The sequence below is a fragment of the Ruditapes philippinarum genome, unplaced genomic scaffold (assembly GCF_026571515.1).
Source record: "Ruditapes philippinarum isolate M1 unplaced genomic scaffold, ASM2657151v2 ctg3516_1_1_1_1, whole genome shotgun sequence".
Lineage (NCBI taxonomy): Eukaryota > Metazoa > Mollusca > Bivalvia > Venerida > Veneridae > Ruditapes > Ruditapes philippinarum.
In genome coordinates this window covers 72,371-91,201 of record NW_026854006.1, presented here as the reverse complement: position 1 = coordinate 91,201, position 18,831 = coordinate 72,371, and the positions used below count along the sequence as shown (strand labels likewise).

Here is an 18,831-nt window from a genome sequence, read left to right as displayed (position 1 = left end):
GGCTTCCAAAGTTGTTCAAAGAATTGCATTCCATGTTGAAATCTGGTTGCCATGGCAACCAAAAGGAATTATAAGAATGAATTTAAAAAAGCTTCTTGTAAAGACCCAAAAGGCCTATGGCTTAGGTATTTTGCATAAGACATTGTCTGGTAGACCTCTATTTGACATGAAATGTTGTTTGGTGGACCTGTATCAAGACAGTTATGAATTAAACCCTTTGGTCAAAATTTTGCCTTGCCTGAGGGGACAGTGACCTACTTTCTTGTCATTTTGTCATTTGATGTACAGCAATGAAAGTTTGATCATGTGCACGGTTTTAGTTGTAAAATTGAACCTCAGGTGACCTAGATTTTGATAATGTGACCTACTTTCTTGTCCTTTGATGTACAGCTATGAAATTTGAACCGTGTGCACAGATGTAAAGTGAACTTTGATATCAGCTGACCTAGATTTTGACAAAGTGTCTTACTGTGTTGTCCTTTGATGTAGTCATGAAATTGAGGCTATGTGAAATATGACCTTCACCACCAAATTCACTAGACTCAACTGCATTGATATATTCCTACTTTGATCGTTTATTTTAATAACAATAGATTTAACCACTAATCTGATAATAAGAATTAGATAGGTCAGGGATCTATGCATTTTGACAATCTTCAATTGTATAGAAACAAAACAATCTGTTCCTACACTACTTTTTAGCGTTGTATTAATGCGGTGGCATAGCATTTTTCACAAATGCAATCTTGTTTTAACCAGGTTTTTTGAAGAAGAAAAAAACAGCTGGTTATTAGATTGAGGTATGTCGGCGGGTGGACGGGCGTAAACAATTTCTTCTGTGCGCAATTCCTAAATTTCTCAAGGGATTTTGACCAAACTTTCACAGAAGCATTTTCATCAAGTGCAGCCCTAGTGCATTTTACCCCTCATATAGAATGTATAGTGCACATTTTTGTTGTGTGTGCGCGCAACTTCTTCTACATTTCTCAAGGGATTTTGCACAAACTTCCACAGAAGCTTGGTCATCAAGAACCCTAGCGCATAATGTCGGGGTTTTGTGATTGGATAATATTTGTACTTTTGTTTTTTCCATATAATGTAATATATAATGAAATATCATTTTGACAACTACTATACTACATGTAACAAAACAGTATATAGCTAATTAATAGAAACCGTCTTGTTTGATGCACGCCTGCCAGCTCATCTGCCTGCTTTTTGGTCAAGGTGACTGTTACGAAACCAGAAAATCAATTTCTGGTCAGTAAGTAGTGTTTTTAATGAAACTTGCTTTAAATTTAGATCATGTGAAGATCTAACTTAAGATAGCTTTGTGCCCCCTTTATGGTCAGCCTTAATGTTGCTAAAAATAGAAAATCGGTTTCCAGTTAGGAATGAGATACTTTTATTATCCCCCCTAGGACCAGGTTAGGATAATTTTAATTTTTCCATCTGCTGTTTTTACAAAATACTTACTTATTCTTTACAATGGTCATAACTGAAAACCTGGTTTTGTGGCATTGCCATGGATTTTTGCTTCTTTTGTTTTTGCTTTTTTTTCTGTTTTTGTTGTTGTTGTTGTTGTTTTTCGTTTTTTTACTGCTCTCAATGTACTCAATGTTTACATTATGTGCTTTAAAAAACGTCGTTTGTGTAGTTAATTGGTCGGATTTGTTTTGAACGAGAATCTCTTTGCTATGTTTCTTTTTTATTTGTGACATATATAATACGTCACTAGTATTCTTAAGCGAGGTAAATGCAAATAAATATGAAAGTGTGTCTCTTTGACTCTTAAATTTAAAGTTGCCACAATGACTGTGAGTCATAAATCAATCGAATAATTCATTACTCGATTGCTTTATGTATCATCAAGGTACACACCTTAACAGTGGCTGACATATATATAAACAAAGAATTGATGCACTTCTAATCCAAATTGATAACTTGGTTACATATAAAATCCGACTGCATAAACACTTCATTTATCTACATGCCAACATTAAAATATGAGATACTTTCTCCAACAGTGAAATTCAATATTACGACAGAATGTTCAAATAAATGACAACAACAAGTTATCAAAATGATTAAATAAGAATTTACATGTAGCAAAACTGAATAAAAATATATTAAGCATTTTAGACTAACATTGTAAGAAAATGTGAATATTAAAATAATACTTCGAATAATTAACGTCAATTAAATCAAGAATATCAACATGTTTGATATAGTCCTGGTAGTAGACCCTACCATCTATGCTTATTGATTTTATATTCATAACTTAAAACTGTTTTGCACTAATTCAGAACATCTTTTCCGATTACTTATGCAGAAAATGTGTTGCTACGATTTGGACATGTACATTTTGTACAAGTTCTTAGAAATATATGTATATGACACAAGTTTCCCATACATGTAATTATTTCAAAGAATCTTCACGTGATTTTGAAAAATATTTTTAATAGAGGGCACTATTTATTTCATCATCATCATCATAATCATGATAATAATCAAACAAGTCTTCTTGTGATCAGAAATGCAATCGATATTGCAAGCAGCCGCATAGTGACCTCGCAAGCAACCGGACGACTTGTTTTTCAGATTATGCAAGCAACCGTACAGTGAACAAACCTCAGCGATGGCAATTTCAGTGTCAGTGAAGAGTTGTCTTCAAATATCTCCTCATTTTCTGTTACCTAGATAGTTACTCGATTAAGAGTCAAGAGGGTTTGCACAGATATTTGATGTAAAGCTTCGAAATTGTTGCTTGAAGTCGACAAAAAAAGAAAATTTTGAGAAATCGAAGTGAGAAATCGGACTGTTTTAATACAGGTTTTGCCACAAAAAGCAGACCGGGAAATATCTATTACATGTAAGACCCACTCATGAAAGTAAAAAACATCTTCAATAATCGAGCTTAACTGAACTGTTTTACCTATATTTCAGTCTTACTCGCTCGCAAGCGGAAGTTATATATGTATGCTGTGATAATCATATTGTTACACTACAAAACTTATCTGTATACTCTACTTCCTTCTATAGCAGTCAATTTACACCCGAGGGAATTTTTACTTATAAATGTTCATACTCAAATAACTTTAGTTTAGTTCAATCTAACTTAATGTGTCATGGTATATGTAAATAATACAGTGATGTATATTTTATTATCGTTATAAGAGACTTATATTTTGCTTTAGAGAAGAAATGTTCAATCTCTCGATTCAAGAAATCTTTGAATATTTTATTTAAAAAAAAAAAAAAAAACAGTCTTATATACGGTAGATCGTTTCTTCCCGAAGGCCCCGTATTTAAAAATGCATCTTGCACATTTTATTTATAATGGATCTAACATAGAAACACCGTAGAGAACGTGTTACAGTATCGCGTTTTTCGGTTTCAGTATAGAATTTTCAAGATGGAGGAGTATTTGTGGGGAAAACAGGTAGGTGATTTTTATTCCGGTCCATACTACAAGTATTTTATTTTCTTAAAGATGGTCTGTGATTTTCTTGTAAGGAACTGTATGCGGTTCTTAGCCATATATTTCTTCAGACCGTGCACCGGATACCACTAGATACTGGATCCAGTTCCTTACGAGTGAAGCGCAAAAACATCTTTTAGAAACCTTACTACATGTAGTATGGATCGGAATAAAATCACCTATCTGTCTTCCCCACAAATAATCATCCATCTTGAAAATTCTATACTGAAACCGAAAAACGCGATACTGTAACACGTTCTCTACGGTGTTTCTATGTTAGATCCATTATAAATAAAATGTGCAAGATGCATTTTTAAATACGGGGCCTTTGGGCCGAGTGGTTAAGGTCGCTGACTGGAGATCACAGGTCCCTCACCGCTGTAGGTTCGATCCTGACTCGGGTCGAAATCTTTCATGAGATGAAGCCATCCAGCTGGCTTACGGAAGGTCGGTGGTTCTACCCAGGTACCCGCTCGTGTCTGAAATAATGCCCAGAGGGGCACCTGGGGGTCTTCCTCCACAAATAAAGCTGGAAAAAAATCTCGGCGGGACGCTCTAGGATGACCCGACTTGAATGTACGGTCGCCCATATGGGCTTTCCGGCGGCGACCTTAAATTAAAGCATTAAAAAAATTTAAATGATAATGCTAGATTATAAAAAGATCAGTGCTTGATCAATTATAAAATGGTTGGCTGGATACATTATAAAATGACTATGCTATATCCATTATCAAAATGAGTGTGCTTGGTCAATTATACAATGACGCTACTATAGATCCATTATAAAATGAGTATGCTAGATCCATTCTTGATCCATTATAAAATTATGCTACTAGATCCATTATAAAATGGCTCTGCTAGTTTCATTATAAAATGACTATGCTATATCTATTATTAAATAAGTGTGCTTGATCCATTATAAAATTACGCTACTAGATCCATTACAAAATGGCTCTGCTAGTTCCATTATAAAATGACTATGCTAAATCCATTATTAAATAAGTGTGCTTGATCCATTATAAAATTACGCTACTAGATCCATTATAAAATGACTGTGCTAGATCCATTATTAAATAAGTGTGTGCTAGATCCATTATAAAATGACTTTGCTAGATTCATTTTGAACGACTGTGATAGATCTCCAGATTAAAATGACGGCGCTAGATCAATTATTAATTGACTGTGATAAATCCATTTTAAAAGGACTGTGTTTGGTCAACTATTACAAGATGTAATATAATGTCACTTTTATAAACACATTATAATAACTGCCTACTATTCGATATCTTTAAAGCCATTTCTCACTATACTAACAAGACATGTAAAATACAAGATAATCAATGTTGTTGATAAGAAATAAACGTAATAAAAAGTTTTAATGAAATTTAAGTTACCTGCTTCGCCGTCTTGCATGCCAAAAATCCGTCTTAGAAAAGCTAAAAGTCTATCCATTGTTCTCAAACGCTAATTACTTCCCTTTTGTTTAAAGTTCACTAGACATATACCAAGTTTCAGCCATACCAGTATTAAATTTCATTTATAAGAAAAACAACCCAAGTCGATCAAAGTTATTTTCCTTTCAAAGTTTAGTTGCAAATTTCTACAAACATACACATTAAATAACTTCTTAAATGCAATCTGTAGGCAAGTTTGATGCATCCGAATTTCTTTTGGTAGCAAAAATGTATTTTATACTTAACTATTTAATTATTTTTTTTATTTATATCTATACTAACATTTATGTCTAATAACTGTTAACGAATCACCATTAAAATAGTGTATATGTATACTATCCACATATATGTATTTCACAAATTATATATACAAATACTTCTTTTTTCCTTCAGTTCACAAAATCTACTATCACATTAACACAAAGCGAAAAAAGGGGAAGTTAAGTTTACTGTTAAAGTTAACTTTTCTCGACAACCGTCCGATTTGTTATAACTTCTTCGGATACACTACATTCGTTGTTTAAACAACATCTCGTGAAGGTTGTCTCCCACAGTGCACGCTTAGAAGTAATGATCAGGCTTGATATTGTTTTTGCTCTTATTGTTTTGTATGTATATATCATCATAATAATATGATATAGAATTTCGGCATGTATTATGATAAAAGTTTGTTAACTTATTTTCACCGCGTGCAAGTTTTTGCTTGTTTCAATATATTTACGTAAAATTGAAATAATCCAGTCAAGTTATGAATTATTTAGTGTTTAAGTAGATGGCGATATGAATAAATTTAAGAACGGATACTTCCTGGTCCTTTGTTTAAGATCATTTAAGATTTTTTTCTTACCAAATATGAATACACCGGTAACTTGATCAGGATGTGTTTAAGTCGCTCATTGTTGCACTTTGATGAATCGTTTACACATATAGATAATGCTTATTTGATATTCAGTAGTTATGTAATTTAAAGCGTTTTCTAAAAACTCTAGACTATGATAATATATATCATACAGGGAAATAAAAACGTGCAGCCTGACCGGGACTCGAACGCGGGACCTACGGAATGAGAAATCCGGCCGCGTACACATATCTCTCCTGGTTAGCCAATGATATACTCCAAATCTGTATTAAATTGAACAATGTGAAATTGGACTCCGTGGCCCCACGTTGGGCGCCAAATGTCACAGTGTGATGAAAATGAAAAAAAGCCCGGGAACCTTGAAATACCGTACTGCGGCTCTACAGATGTATACGTCACTAAACATTGTAAAACATGGCCAAACCGGACATGTATGTCCATTTAATATACAAGTTTTGCTTCTTTAAAAAGAAGCATGCAAGAGGTCTTTTTGCAGCTGTGGAAGATTTGTTTAATTCGAAAATATCTTAACATATATTTGCATAAAAGGCACAATGAATGTTAATAAATTACAATTATTTAACAAAATATAATATATTATTTATATTGAATAAACAATGTAGTATCAAAATAAAAGTTTGTTTTACTCTTGATTTTTTAATGTTTTAAAAGATTATATGCCGTAGAAATGGATAATTTCTTGGCGCATTAGGGATATTTTTTTACATGTAATGTTATCAAACTTAATCTAAGGTAAATGATATACATAAAAGTAGTAACAAAATAAAAGTTTCTTGTAAAATTCAGTAATCAAATTTTCGATTAATGTTTTCTTTTTTCTTTTCTTTCATTGTTATCATGACCAGTTAATGCTTTTGAACTCTATCTAAATCATCTAGCAACTCGAAGGAGAATGGCAGACAAGTTACTTATTGGTCCAACCTGGTGGGCCGATGATTGTACAAGATGATACTTACATGTTAAGAATAATATTATTTGATTCTTGTGGTGGCTGATTTGGTACATTGCGCGTTGAGTTGTCGATAGCGACAACGTAACCTATATCGTTATCGACTTTTCGTCTTGCCGTCAGCGACAACACGACAAAGCGCCAAACCGTGCGTTGTCGCACTGTCGTCTTGTCGTCCTGTCTCTAGCGAAGCACGCCAAACGGCTAGTTATCGTGCGGCGCGTTGTCGCGATGTCGCCCTGTCGCTTGGCTTACAAGCAAATCCTTCGATTTGAACCGAGCGACAATTTGACATCGCGACAACACGCAGCACGCCAACGCGCCGTTTGACGTACATCGTTAACGACAGGACGACAATGCAAAAGTCCGACAACGCGCCGTTTGGCGCTTTGTCGTGTTGTCGCTAGCGCCAACACGACGCACAAAAGCGTTCCAAATCAGCCACCATAGATTCTAGTTACTTTGGTTGACAATTTTTTAAATGGGAACCAGCGATGTAATAGGGAGTTGTTGCGCTGTATCCCAGTTCTGATAGTTTGATGCCGTTGAAATAAATGCAAGTCTTTGCCGATATGTAGTCTCAAAGAGTAAATGTGTTTTAGAAAAAAAACTCAAGGTATTGCCTGAATTTCTCGAGTGGTAGGTAAAATGATATGTCATTTATCTATGACAGACGTAGGTAAACTAGTGTATTTTAAGTAGTAGCAAATCTTAATCAAATATTTTATATTAAAACATTTATGTCCATAAATCACAAACATCTGTAAAAAATTTGAGACATTTGGTTATAAGGCATAAAGCTGGAGTGTGAAGCATAAGCAAAAATGTAGATGGTCAATGACTTTTAGGTTATAGTCTATTGTGTAATTCAGTATGAAATTCTAAAGAAATTCTAGCCGTGGCATAATGATGAAGCCTGCAGAAATAAAATGAAAGTGATCTCATGTTTTTGCTGGTGATAAAGGAAATTAAACCAAACCCAATTATACACAATTATACACAAACGCACACTCACCCACATACAAGCGTACATGTACCGTAGAAGACTGAATTATAATTAATTTTGTTTGTTTTATTGGGTCTTTAACTCATCGAACGTACTGAATGTTTGTAATAAGATTATTAATGAGACTTCTGTCAAAAATAATCAAGTAAGAGGCCGAGTGATTAACACGTCAGACTAGTAATCTAAAGATTGCTGGCCGCGTAGATTCAAACCCAGTGAGGGGCAATGCGTTTTTACCGTTAGCAAAAAAACTCTACACACTTGTTGGCTCCATTTCCAGTGTTTTAATACGCGTAGAGCTTCCAACGAAATACATTTGTAGACTTAAAATAAATGAGTATAACCTAAAATTTCGAGCTGATATTCAGATTGTAGAAAGCTAGTAGGCCTACTAAGAGCAATATATACAAAATAAGCAGTCTGATATAAATAGATTTTTGTTGGATTTTACATAGCACAAGCAGAGTAAGGACATATAGTGACTTTTCAGCTTTACTGGTGAAGAAAGACCTCGGAGGCCTCTCCGTGCATTATTTCAGGCACGAACAGGAACCTGAATAAAACCAGCGACGTTCTTTAAATTAGCTGGAGTATTTTCCTCATAATTATAAAAGACTAAGTCTCTTGCGGAATTCAAAGTAGATGGACACACGAACGCAAAGCAATATACTTAACAGATGATTATTGTATGCACCTAACATGTAGTGTATTTGCTTACTATCCTTTAATCAATCGCTTATACATTTTAATTTCAATCCAAAAGGACATTTAAAAAGCATATATCGTTTTGGTCAGGAGATTCGAGACATTCTTTTAGGTCCCAAATTTACAAATAATATATACAACCTAACTCTGTGATAATTGTAATATAATACCACTAGCAAGCCTAATTTTATCATGAATATACATCTTGCGGCACTTAACGGTAGTGTTGCGACATTTAACAGCAAGGGTAAATCGTGCGACATTAAACGTAACAGTTGCGACATTTAGCGGTAGTCAATTTTGCGGCATTTAGCGGCGGTTGCTACATTTAGCGGCAATGGTGCGACATTTAGCGGCGTTACGACACATAACGGCGCCTCGGGGCATAAGTATGTTAACCAAACAATTATAAGTCCCAGACTTACATAAAAATGTATATATCAATCGACTAAAAATAAAAGTATTAACAGCTGGTGCTTCAAACCAAAATAAATCAAGAAAATTAATCTTGAGAAAAATGTGTACGATTTGCGCCAAAAAAATCTCCGTTGTGTAATATTATACATATTAATAAAGACACTGGCCGTAATTAGCCAATATGTCCGCTCATTTCACGACAAACACTTCATATCTACTTACCTCTCACTCTACAGCACAACAGTGAGTATATCACTCATCCCGCCACAAACACTACATCTGCTCACATCTTTTATGTACTCTAACTCCATGACAGACACTACATCCACTCAACCTACAACAACCATTGTTACCACTAAGACTAACCCCACAAAACAAACGACCGCACACCAACTCGCCTACAAAAGCAATTATATACACCTAACCCCACGTACTCATCCACAACATCCTTTATATTTATACACTTTTCCCAAGACAAACACTACATCTACTCACCCTGCAAACGCCATCATTTTCACAAACCCACAACAACAAACAAAAAATACATCTTCTTACCAGACATCAATATTTCTTACCACTTACCCCAAGACAAACTTAACATCTACTCACCTTTCAAAAGCCAAAGCACTTCATCCACTTACCCAACAACAGTCATTATTTCCGTTCATCCCACGAAAACCACGTCATCCAACAACCCAACAACACCCAAACAAAAAAAGATAGGAATGAATTAGTATAATAAATGATAAATAAATCTACAATTAATTCACAGTTTATTATAGATGGAAATCACATGCAAATGAGCCAATGCATTATAAATAAATTGTAAATAAATCAATTAAATGAATTGGGTCCATTTACCAACTGATTATAAATTGTTAATAAACCAGGTTAATAAATCGGTAATGAATTGGGTCCTTTTTTCGACTTAGTCTATGAATTGACAACAAATCAGGTCAATCAATTGCCAATAAATTGGGTTCGCTGGGCAACTAATTCATTAATAAATTGCAAATAAATTGTTAATGAATCACTTATAATTTGTATTCTTTCCTCTTCCATAAGCCGTGATTTAATGGATTATTGGATCATTAACAAATCAGATTCGCTTGTTTGCATTTATCTAATGGATTTTGAATAAATGCGGGTGCCAATAAATTGTTAAAAGATGGTAACAATTCCGGAGAAAAAGTATAATAATAATAATAATAATAATATGTCTTGATAAATTTTATTCATTTTTCTTTTTTTTACAAACAAAAGCTGACTAGATAAATCAAGAATATACAAACAGATTTACATGTGTGTCAAAAATGCTATGCTACCACATTATAACACTAAAAACTCTGAATCAAAATGTCCTTTTAATGTGCCAAGATCATTTCATCAATATCCTAATATCCCTGTAAATGACCTGTTATCATTTTATAAATATCTCTACATTCCGGAATGAGTTGTTTCTATTTCAGTATTTAGCTATGATCATGACCTCCTGGGGCAGGGCAAATTTAACAAAGATATAATAACAAATATGTGACGAATTTTGTCATATTATAATATATGAAACTTAAAATTCAAGTTTGGAGTAAATCCTTCTTAAAGGGGAATAATTCTGGAAATATTCATGCTAGCGGTAGGAATATATTTCTAGTTTTAGAAACTAAGGCTTTATTTCAGTTGGTCCAACTTATTGTACTGCGCGACAAGATATTGGGCTATTTTGTGACTGGGCAATATCTTGCCAGAACGAAAATATCCCAGAATCTAGCTTTGGCGCGTCAATATATTTTGACTTTATTTCAGTCTGAAAACGTCTTTGCCTTTCCTTTTCAGTATCTGTCTGGAGCTACACATTTTTTATTCCTATAATCATTGAATGTTGGAATGTCTCTGCAATAAACATTTAAAATCAAACTTATGACATATCACTCTGCAAAAAAGTACAACATAATTTTGTTCTATTTGCAATACAATCTGAATTTGAATTTCAACTCGAGCCATATAGTCAAATACACTTTAGGACTTTAGGACTCAACCACTTTGGACTTTACGTGTTCTAATGAATAAAAATCAGTATATTCCATACAGTCTGATGATAGATATATATTTATTCATAACACAAACTGGTGTATGTTCATTTCATTTTCAACAGAGAAGAGAATAAATATTGTGTAGTAAGCCCAAAGTTTTTTACCATTTGTTTGAATTAAAGTTGTATAAAACGAAATTGAAAGGCCATGACATTGAATTATATACAATGTACATATGATATATTAAACAATGTAAAACTATATACATGATCAAAATCAGATTGAGAAGTATTATCATTTATCATTTACTTAATATTTAAAATGCACATTAAAAATTTTTTTAATGATTAATATATATGTAGCCCTATATATACTTACGCTTCAAAGACTCATAAATGTCATTTCATTGGAATGCCCTCGTCCCATTACTAAGGATCAACGATGCCGTCCATGTGCTTTTTATCATCTCATCAGAGTTGCTGAATTTTACGTTCTTTTCTTTCTTTGCTGCTCTTTTCAGTTTTCCGCAAGATAACTAAGTAAAAGAAAAATAGTCTTCTGAAGATACTTTATATAAAAAGGAAGATCATTTTTTATCAAATTCAAATGCTCAAATCGAGGGTTCAAAGGTAAAAGGTTATAACTGCCATTTTTTGCTGAAATCGACTTTTTATGTTTTTTATAAAGTACTTATTGTCCTTTATGTTTGGCGAAAATATGATATAAATATTCAATCCTTATAAGGGCAAAACATTAAAAAGTATTTTGTAATAACTACTTTTCTACAAATTATGTAGGGGTAAAAGGTTCTAAGTGTACTTATTACCTGTTGTTTACTTGTTGTTCCACATGTTGTGAAGAATCTGTAGTGGGAAAAGGTTATAACTGATTTTATCACCTTTTTCCTCTGACAAAATACTGCATTCATACAGTTCACAGGCACTATCTGTTATCTCTTTTCCCAAGAAATTTATCTTGTGAATTTAAATGCAGCGAGAATATAACCGAAAATGAAAGACAGAAAATATTTAGTACATACTGGTCAATGGGTGATTACAAAAGTCAGAGGCAATACATTTGTTTCCATGTTGCCAATAAAGAACCAGAGAAGGTATCTAAACAGAGAAGAAAACAAAGAACTATTTCAATTTCTTTTTTCTTCACAGTTGGTGGCAAAATGATAAGAGTGTGCAATGACTTTTCTAAAAACTCTCGAAGTCGGTTCCAAAACAGTTTCTAACGCAGTTAAGCACAAAGTGGCAGGGTTATATGTTGGAATGACAAGAAAAGGAAAGCTGTGCCTGGAAATAAAACAAAGAAATATCACAGATCATTTGAAAAGAAACATATCGAAAGCTTTCCGACTTTTGAATCACACTACACACGAAAAAAACTTCAGCAGGAAGTATCTAACGCAAGATTCAAGTATAAAAATCTGGAAACAAAGTGATCCCTCGGAAGAATTAATCACAACAAAATTACATAAGAATTGCATGAGGGATAATGAATAAGTGAAACATCCCTCACGCCCCCTAGCACTGGCTTGAGCGGTACACAATTCTCAACACTAAATAGTGCTGGCATCAATGATCCCGAAGGACCAGAAACATATAACAACACTGAAGTGAAGTACGGGGCAACTTTTTACAGCTGCCACACTTATAAGACGAATGTACTCACTGAATGTAGAAAAATGCAAAGGACAAAATAGAAGGTGTGTTTCAAAGGGTGTGTAAAGAAACACTTTCTGTACAGAATATAACTTGTCTTTCTTGCATATCCTAAGAAAGATCAATGTCCCCTCTGCAATCTGTATGACACTTTGAGAATAGAAGATAGACTAAATGAGGCAACAAAAGCAAAATATCACCAAGAAAGAAAAAACAATGCTAGAATGTAAAAATCAGTCGATAAAAAAAGGGCAAAGAAAGATCCAAAGTTTTCTGTGTCGGCATTTGATATCCAGGCTGTATCGCCAAACACCATGCAGTTTAATTGGTGAACTTTATTACAATAGAAAACTGTGCTGTTACAATTTGTCATTCTATAAACTGGGAAATGGTAACGGGATTTGTTATCTTTAGGATGAGACACAGGGGAAACGAGGCTCGTGCGAAGTAGGGACTTGTGTGTACTTGTATGTTACTTCTGATGCAAGTAAGACATCTGTTATTTAACAAGTGACATTATATAGTGATACATGTGGGGTACAGAATCGCAATCAGTTTGTTGCAAATGGCTTATATTAGTTCACTGTGTCCAGTATATTCCTCACATCAAGTGTATAAACCACAATTTACTCGAAAGTGGTCATTCAGAAATAGAATGTGATTCCATACATGCATCTATCGAGCATGCAAAAAGCCTCACAAAAGTACATGTTCCATATCAGTGGGAAACAGTTATATCATAAGCATGCCGGAAGCAACCATATAATTATTGTCGTTCTAATAAAATACACTGACATACTAGATTACAAGTTGTACAAAGAACAAAACTTTGGCTCAATGAAAATTGATGTTGATGGTGAACATGTTAATTGGCTGAATATAAAATGGATTCAAGTTCGTGAAGACAAAGAAATGAAGAATACAGTACTTTTGTGACTTTTGGTTTTTGATGTTAGTGAGTTCAAGGAAGTTAGGTTAATGCAGAAGAAGAGCAGAAGCAAAGAAAAGTCTCTTAAGGCTCCACGAAAGGCCTTTACAGAGAAACTTTCAATATATGCTGCAAAAAAGCTGATTTGATGTCACTTGTTTCCTCTGGGACAATTCCGAAGGATTGCGAATCATATTACGAGTCATTGCCATGCAGCAAATCTATAAAAGACAATCTGTTAGTGAGAGTGAAGAAGATGAGTGAACTTCATGGAATAATTAATGACAAACATTCATATTTTGTGACATGAAACAGTAGTCTTTATTTACTTAACTATGATATGGGTCACTAATATCCTTAATTGCTGATGCCTGGGGTCTGTTTGACTTCAGTTCGATTATATACCAGAGAACATTCAAACTAAATGAAAATTTGTAAACTAAGATTTTAGTGCGTATTTCCTAACTTTTTAGTTATCAATTTATTTCTGTAGAATCTAAATATTGAGCAGGTACATATTTCATATTTTTATGAATGAAAATTGTCAATTTTGTGTACGAGTATTATTGTGCATGTGTGTTAATGACATTACGTAAGGTTCTTAAAAGTAAGACATAACTAACTAATTTGCAACAGTAACAATTACTGCAACATCTAATTAAAATTCTTTTCAGAGGAACAAGGCTATAACTGCACTGTTATAAAAATATTACGGAAAATAAAGTTGTATTAAAATATATGTTTTTTGCGTTTTTCTCGAAATGTAGAAAATGGCAGTTATTACCTTTTACCTTTGAACCCTCGAAATGAGCTGTGTGTAACAATGCAGATTTATGTTTTTAAAATGAACTGTTCATAAATATCCTCATAATGCGCATGTACATGCATCATATAAAACTTGTACCTTCATTTCTGGTCTTGTTTTTGGGCGATTTTAAAAGTATACAACAATAAATAAGAAAAAAGATTAAATATTCGAATAATAAATTTTATTCAATTCAAATGAATCAAAAAATTCTTAATACAAGGTGAGGCCAATCGTCATTAAATAGGGGCGCATCATCTCTAAAATGAGGCGAGTCGTTATGGGGCGAATCGTTAACCTTACCTGCATCTTACTCCAGAGTAAATTTTAGTACAAATGTTGCTGCAATGCAGCAATTGAGAAGTTCTGCGCAAAAAATGCGCTCATTACAGATACCTTACCAAATCATTCCTGCGCACTGGTCATTCTCTTTTTAGATTAAGTGCTATTGTATATTATTCCGGCTGTTTTTTAAATCATTTAAATTTGCATAATTCTACTTATCATGTACTAGAGATAAGAATATTAAATGTATTTTCTTTGGAACATACAAAATAGTTCTGTTATAATTGTAACAAAAATACAAAGAGTATATAAAATAGTAACAAAATGGATAAATATAAGAATATAGCATGCATATTTTCATGTCAAATAAAAAAAAATGGTTTCTATAAATACCTGGGACTTTAGATACAGTAGTTTTATATTTCATGTCCAAGATAAATACTGAAAGTAGAACGCACACTGGAATGAAAAATTTGAGATGAATTTCAAAATTCAGGATATTTTTTTTTTTTTTTTTTTAGTAATACGCGTTAACAAATTTAATGGTGCATTAAATCATGAATAAATTTGCGTTGCATGTTGATATGACGAAACATTATTTATCAAGACTATTATTTTGAAAACTGTTACCAGAATTTTAGACTTGTGTGTGGAAATTCACTAACATCATGTTCATGCGAGTCAAAGATATAAAAGCTACACTGTGAATAAGGAGAACACCGGACGCGTTCACAATTGTTCAATTTTGGAACATTGCGTGTTAAATTTGAAAAACTGTGTTCAGCAAAAGCGTTCTACATGTACGAGTTAAACAATTATAACTTGAACGGCAGTGTTCAATGGTTATCCCTCTGACTAGACAACATGAAAGTATTTGAGTTTTTGAGTACTTGGGTATGTTTTTTGGTCAATGTAATTATATAATTGTTAATAATAATTAAAACATTATAAAGTGGAACATAATATGAACAGCTGCGTTCATCGAATGTTCTAATTCAGAACGTCTAAAAATAGAACTGTGACAAATTGTGACGTCATAATGAGCATTCGCACGAGGGCACCAATTAAAGTACAACAACAACAAGTAAGCGTCGATGAAACGCAAGCTGAAGTTAGATTATCTCTACACTAAAATTGAAGATAAATACGTATAAACTTTAATCAAGTAGATCTAACATATACTTTATTAGTATCCATCGTTTTATTTTTATTAAATAGGTTTATGTACAGTATAGAACTAAGTTGACATGTTCTTGTAGTTCACAATGGCATAACGTGTCTCTATTTTTTCCAAGGAGTAGATATGTGAGAATGTAGATTTTTCTGAGCAGTCGGGGTTATTTAGATGCTAACATAAATGAATTTTGAATTTTGTCTGTAGTTCTTTAAATGATATATTTTGCTTCTTTATATTTTAATAGGATAGCGAGTAGATCTAAGTGCATGTATACAGTTGTTTCAAGCAGTGCTGAACGTTTGAACTGCTGAATAGATTTACAGAAACTGGAGCAAAATATTAACAGAAATGAGAAGCCTCAAGGGGATGTTGTTTCAGCACTTCCATACAGATCGTTGATGTTTGTTTCCTTAAACGATACAATAGGCAGACAATATTTAAATTCCAACATTTCCAAATGAGTTGTAACTGTTAATCAAATTATTCTATATTACATTATTGTTATAAACAATGATGACCTGACGCTTTGTCAAAACATTATGTTGTGTAGTACAAGAGTTTTAGCTACGGATTCAAACCGACTTTGGTAGAAAGTGCATAGCCCTGGTGATGTTAGAAGTGTATTTAGATATATATGACTGGAATGTTTGTCTGGTTAATCGTTAAATAATATATATATATATTTGTTTCGGTCCAAAAAATACTGTGAAAGATATGATCAAACACCTATTTAATTAGATACAGCTTTGATAACAATCCTTGCAAATAACGCCTCCCGGCAGAAAAATGGATATAGTGTTTCTATAAATGATAGATTTTCATATTTTGATTGGTTCAATGGGTATTTTGAGGTAAATTTTAAAAAAAGTAAACTAGCAGACGCAGCTAACTATGATAATGCGGATCAAATTGCTGTAATAAATAATGCAGCTGCATTAATTCATCAATTAGTTATAAAATAAATTTGAAAAATTGTATATGATTCTTATAACTTATATAAGGTTGTAAATGTAGGAAATTTAGTTGAATTAACAAAAGATTATGCAGAAACTATTTCGACAAATGAATTTATTGCTTTGGATCATACAAATGCAGCTGAATCTAGAACTAATCAGGCTGGATTTAATAAAGGTTTTGCTACAAGAAAATTATAAGCTCAAGGAGGTAAGGAAATAAAATATAAAATCCCTTTAAAAATATTCATTTTTCGGAATTTAGAGACAATTATGTTACCCCCTAGCCAAATTCAAATTACAATACAATTAACAAACGATTATGAATTAATTTATAAAGCAGCTGCAGCCGATGATGGAAGAGTTATAGTTACCTATTACTTATCTTATGGGTTCCTCGGTTTATCTTCAACGCTGAAGGATATAGTTTGATTTCTGGACATTATTTGAAAGCAAAACAGTGGAACTATCTTCGGAAAATGGTCACAAAATCATCTGATACAGAACAAAGCCATATTACTTTTAGAATAACAGCTGGTGTACTGAATCCTAAAAATGTGCTTGTTTATTTACAAAGAGCTAATAAAAGCAAAACCCTCATTCATTAGATACTTTTAAAGTAAATGCTTATAATAGCAATTGCACGTTGTAATTTTGTCGTCTTGAAGTTGGAAATCGTGTTTTTTTACCGCGAAACAGAATATGCTAGTATAACGAGAATATTTGACGATGTAATAAATTATTTTCACTAACAAAATGAAAAAAATACTGGGTATATAAATATATCACATTTTGAGGGTTTGTTTCGATTCATTCATTTTAACTTGGAATTTAAAAAGAAGAAATTGCATCTGATCCTAAGCATCTTACATTATTTGCAAAACTAAATGTACCGCCGGTTCTTACATTGAATATAAAATAAATTTATCGGAAGGACAAAAGCACAAACTTTCGAAAGCATATAGAGATAAAAGCCCTTATAATTTTAGATTGAAGTATGAAGATTTAAATGGTACTTTCCCAATACTTTTAACACAAACACAAATAAATAGAATTAATAGGACAAAACAGAAAAAAATCTGGTTTAGAAATTCAGATATTGCGAGAACAAATGCGAAGTCAAGGTGGTTTTCTTAACACTCTAATTCCGTTTGTTACAAGATTGGCTCCAAAAATATTAGCCCTTTAGGTGTTCGAGCATTAAGTGGTTTGGCTAGTACTGGTGTAAGTTAAATACTTGGAAACGGTATGCTATATGTAGAAAGAAAGAAAAGAAATGAAATATTACAATTTCTTACACATCAGCAAAGAAAACAATTAATGAATGGTGGGGTAATTAAGTTTAATAACAAGCAAAGGCTAGATGGTTGTTTCCTTGGTATGTTAGCAGGATCTATAGGAACACCTTTAATAACATCGCTGTTAAGTGGCAAGGGTTTACAGGTTGATGCACGACGAGTTCCATAAAGACGAATTCCCAGGGTAAGAAAATAAAATTTCTGAACAAACCATTATCTAATTTTGAAATAGAACAATGGGTAAAACAACTTGGTATTAAAAACTTTCAGGGCGTCTTTAGTAGAAATAATTTATCCTCTCACAGTAAAAAATGCGGGATAATAAATATAGATGACTTCATTGGACCTGGTACATATTGGGTGTGTTATAAAAGTAATAATTACTTCGACCCTTTCGGATTTTCTCCACCAAACGAAGTAGTCAATTACATTCAAGGTTTAAATTATAACAACATACAATATCAAAGATAAAACAAGCGTGTTGTGTGGTTATTATTGTTTATTTTTCATACATTTATTACAAAAGAAAGTGTTTTATATAATATATTATACAAACATTTTAACATCAATAAACAAAAGGAAAATGAACAAACAATAAACTATTTCACTAAGAATAATGTTTGAAAATAGTAAAATCAGTCGAGCGTGTACCAACGAACGTTGGTTTGCGTTTCACTGACCCAATACAACCTGTAAAATTTCTAATATTCATCACAACGAATGGTAAAATCAATCAAGCGTGTACCAACACTTGTTGGTTTGCGCTTCATTGACTCTACCATTTCAAGTCATT

The 18,831-nt window shown here is 32.9% G+C and overlaps 1 protein-coding gene across 1 annotated transcript in view; it reads right to left on the bottom strand.

Annotated features, from left to right (window-relative positions):
* The window catches only part of LOC132738660 (uncharacterized), a gene marked incomplete at its 3' end in the record, with an annotated part of 69,553 nt that extends 63,891 nt beyond the window's left edge, over nt 1-5,662 (bottom strand). The window contains exon 1 of the mRNA XM_060726240.1: nt 4,876-5,662. Within this exon, the coding sequence (XP_060582223.1) occupies nt 4,876-4,933 (58 nt within the window). The remainder of the gene's footprint in view (nt 1-4,875) is intronic.
* Nucleotides 5,663-18,831: the final 13,169 nt, after the last annotated feature.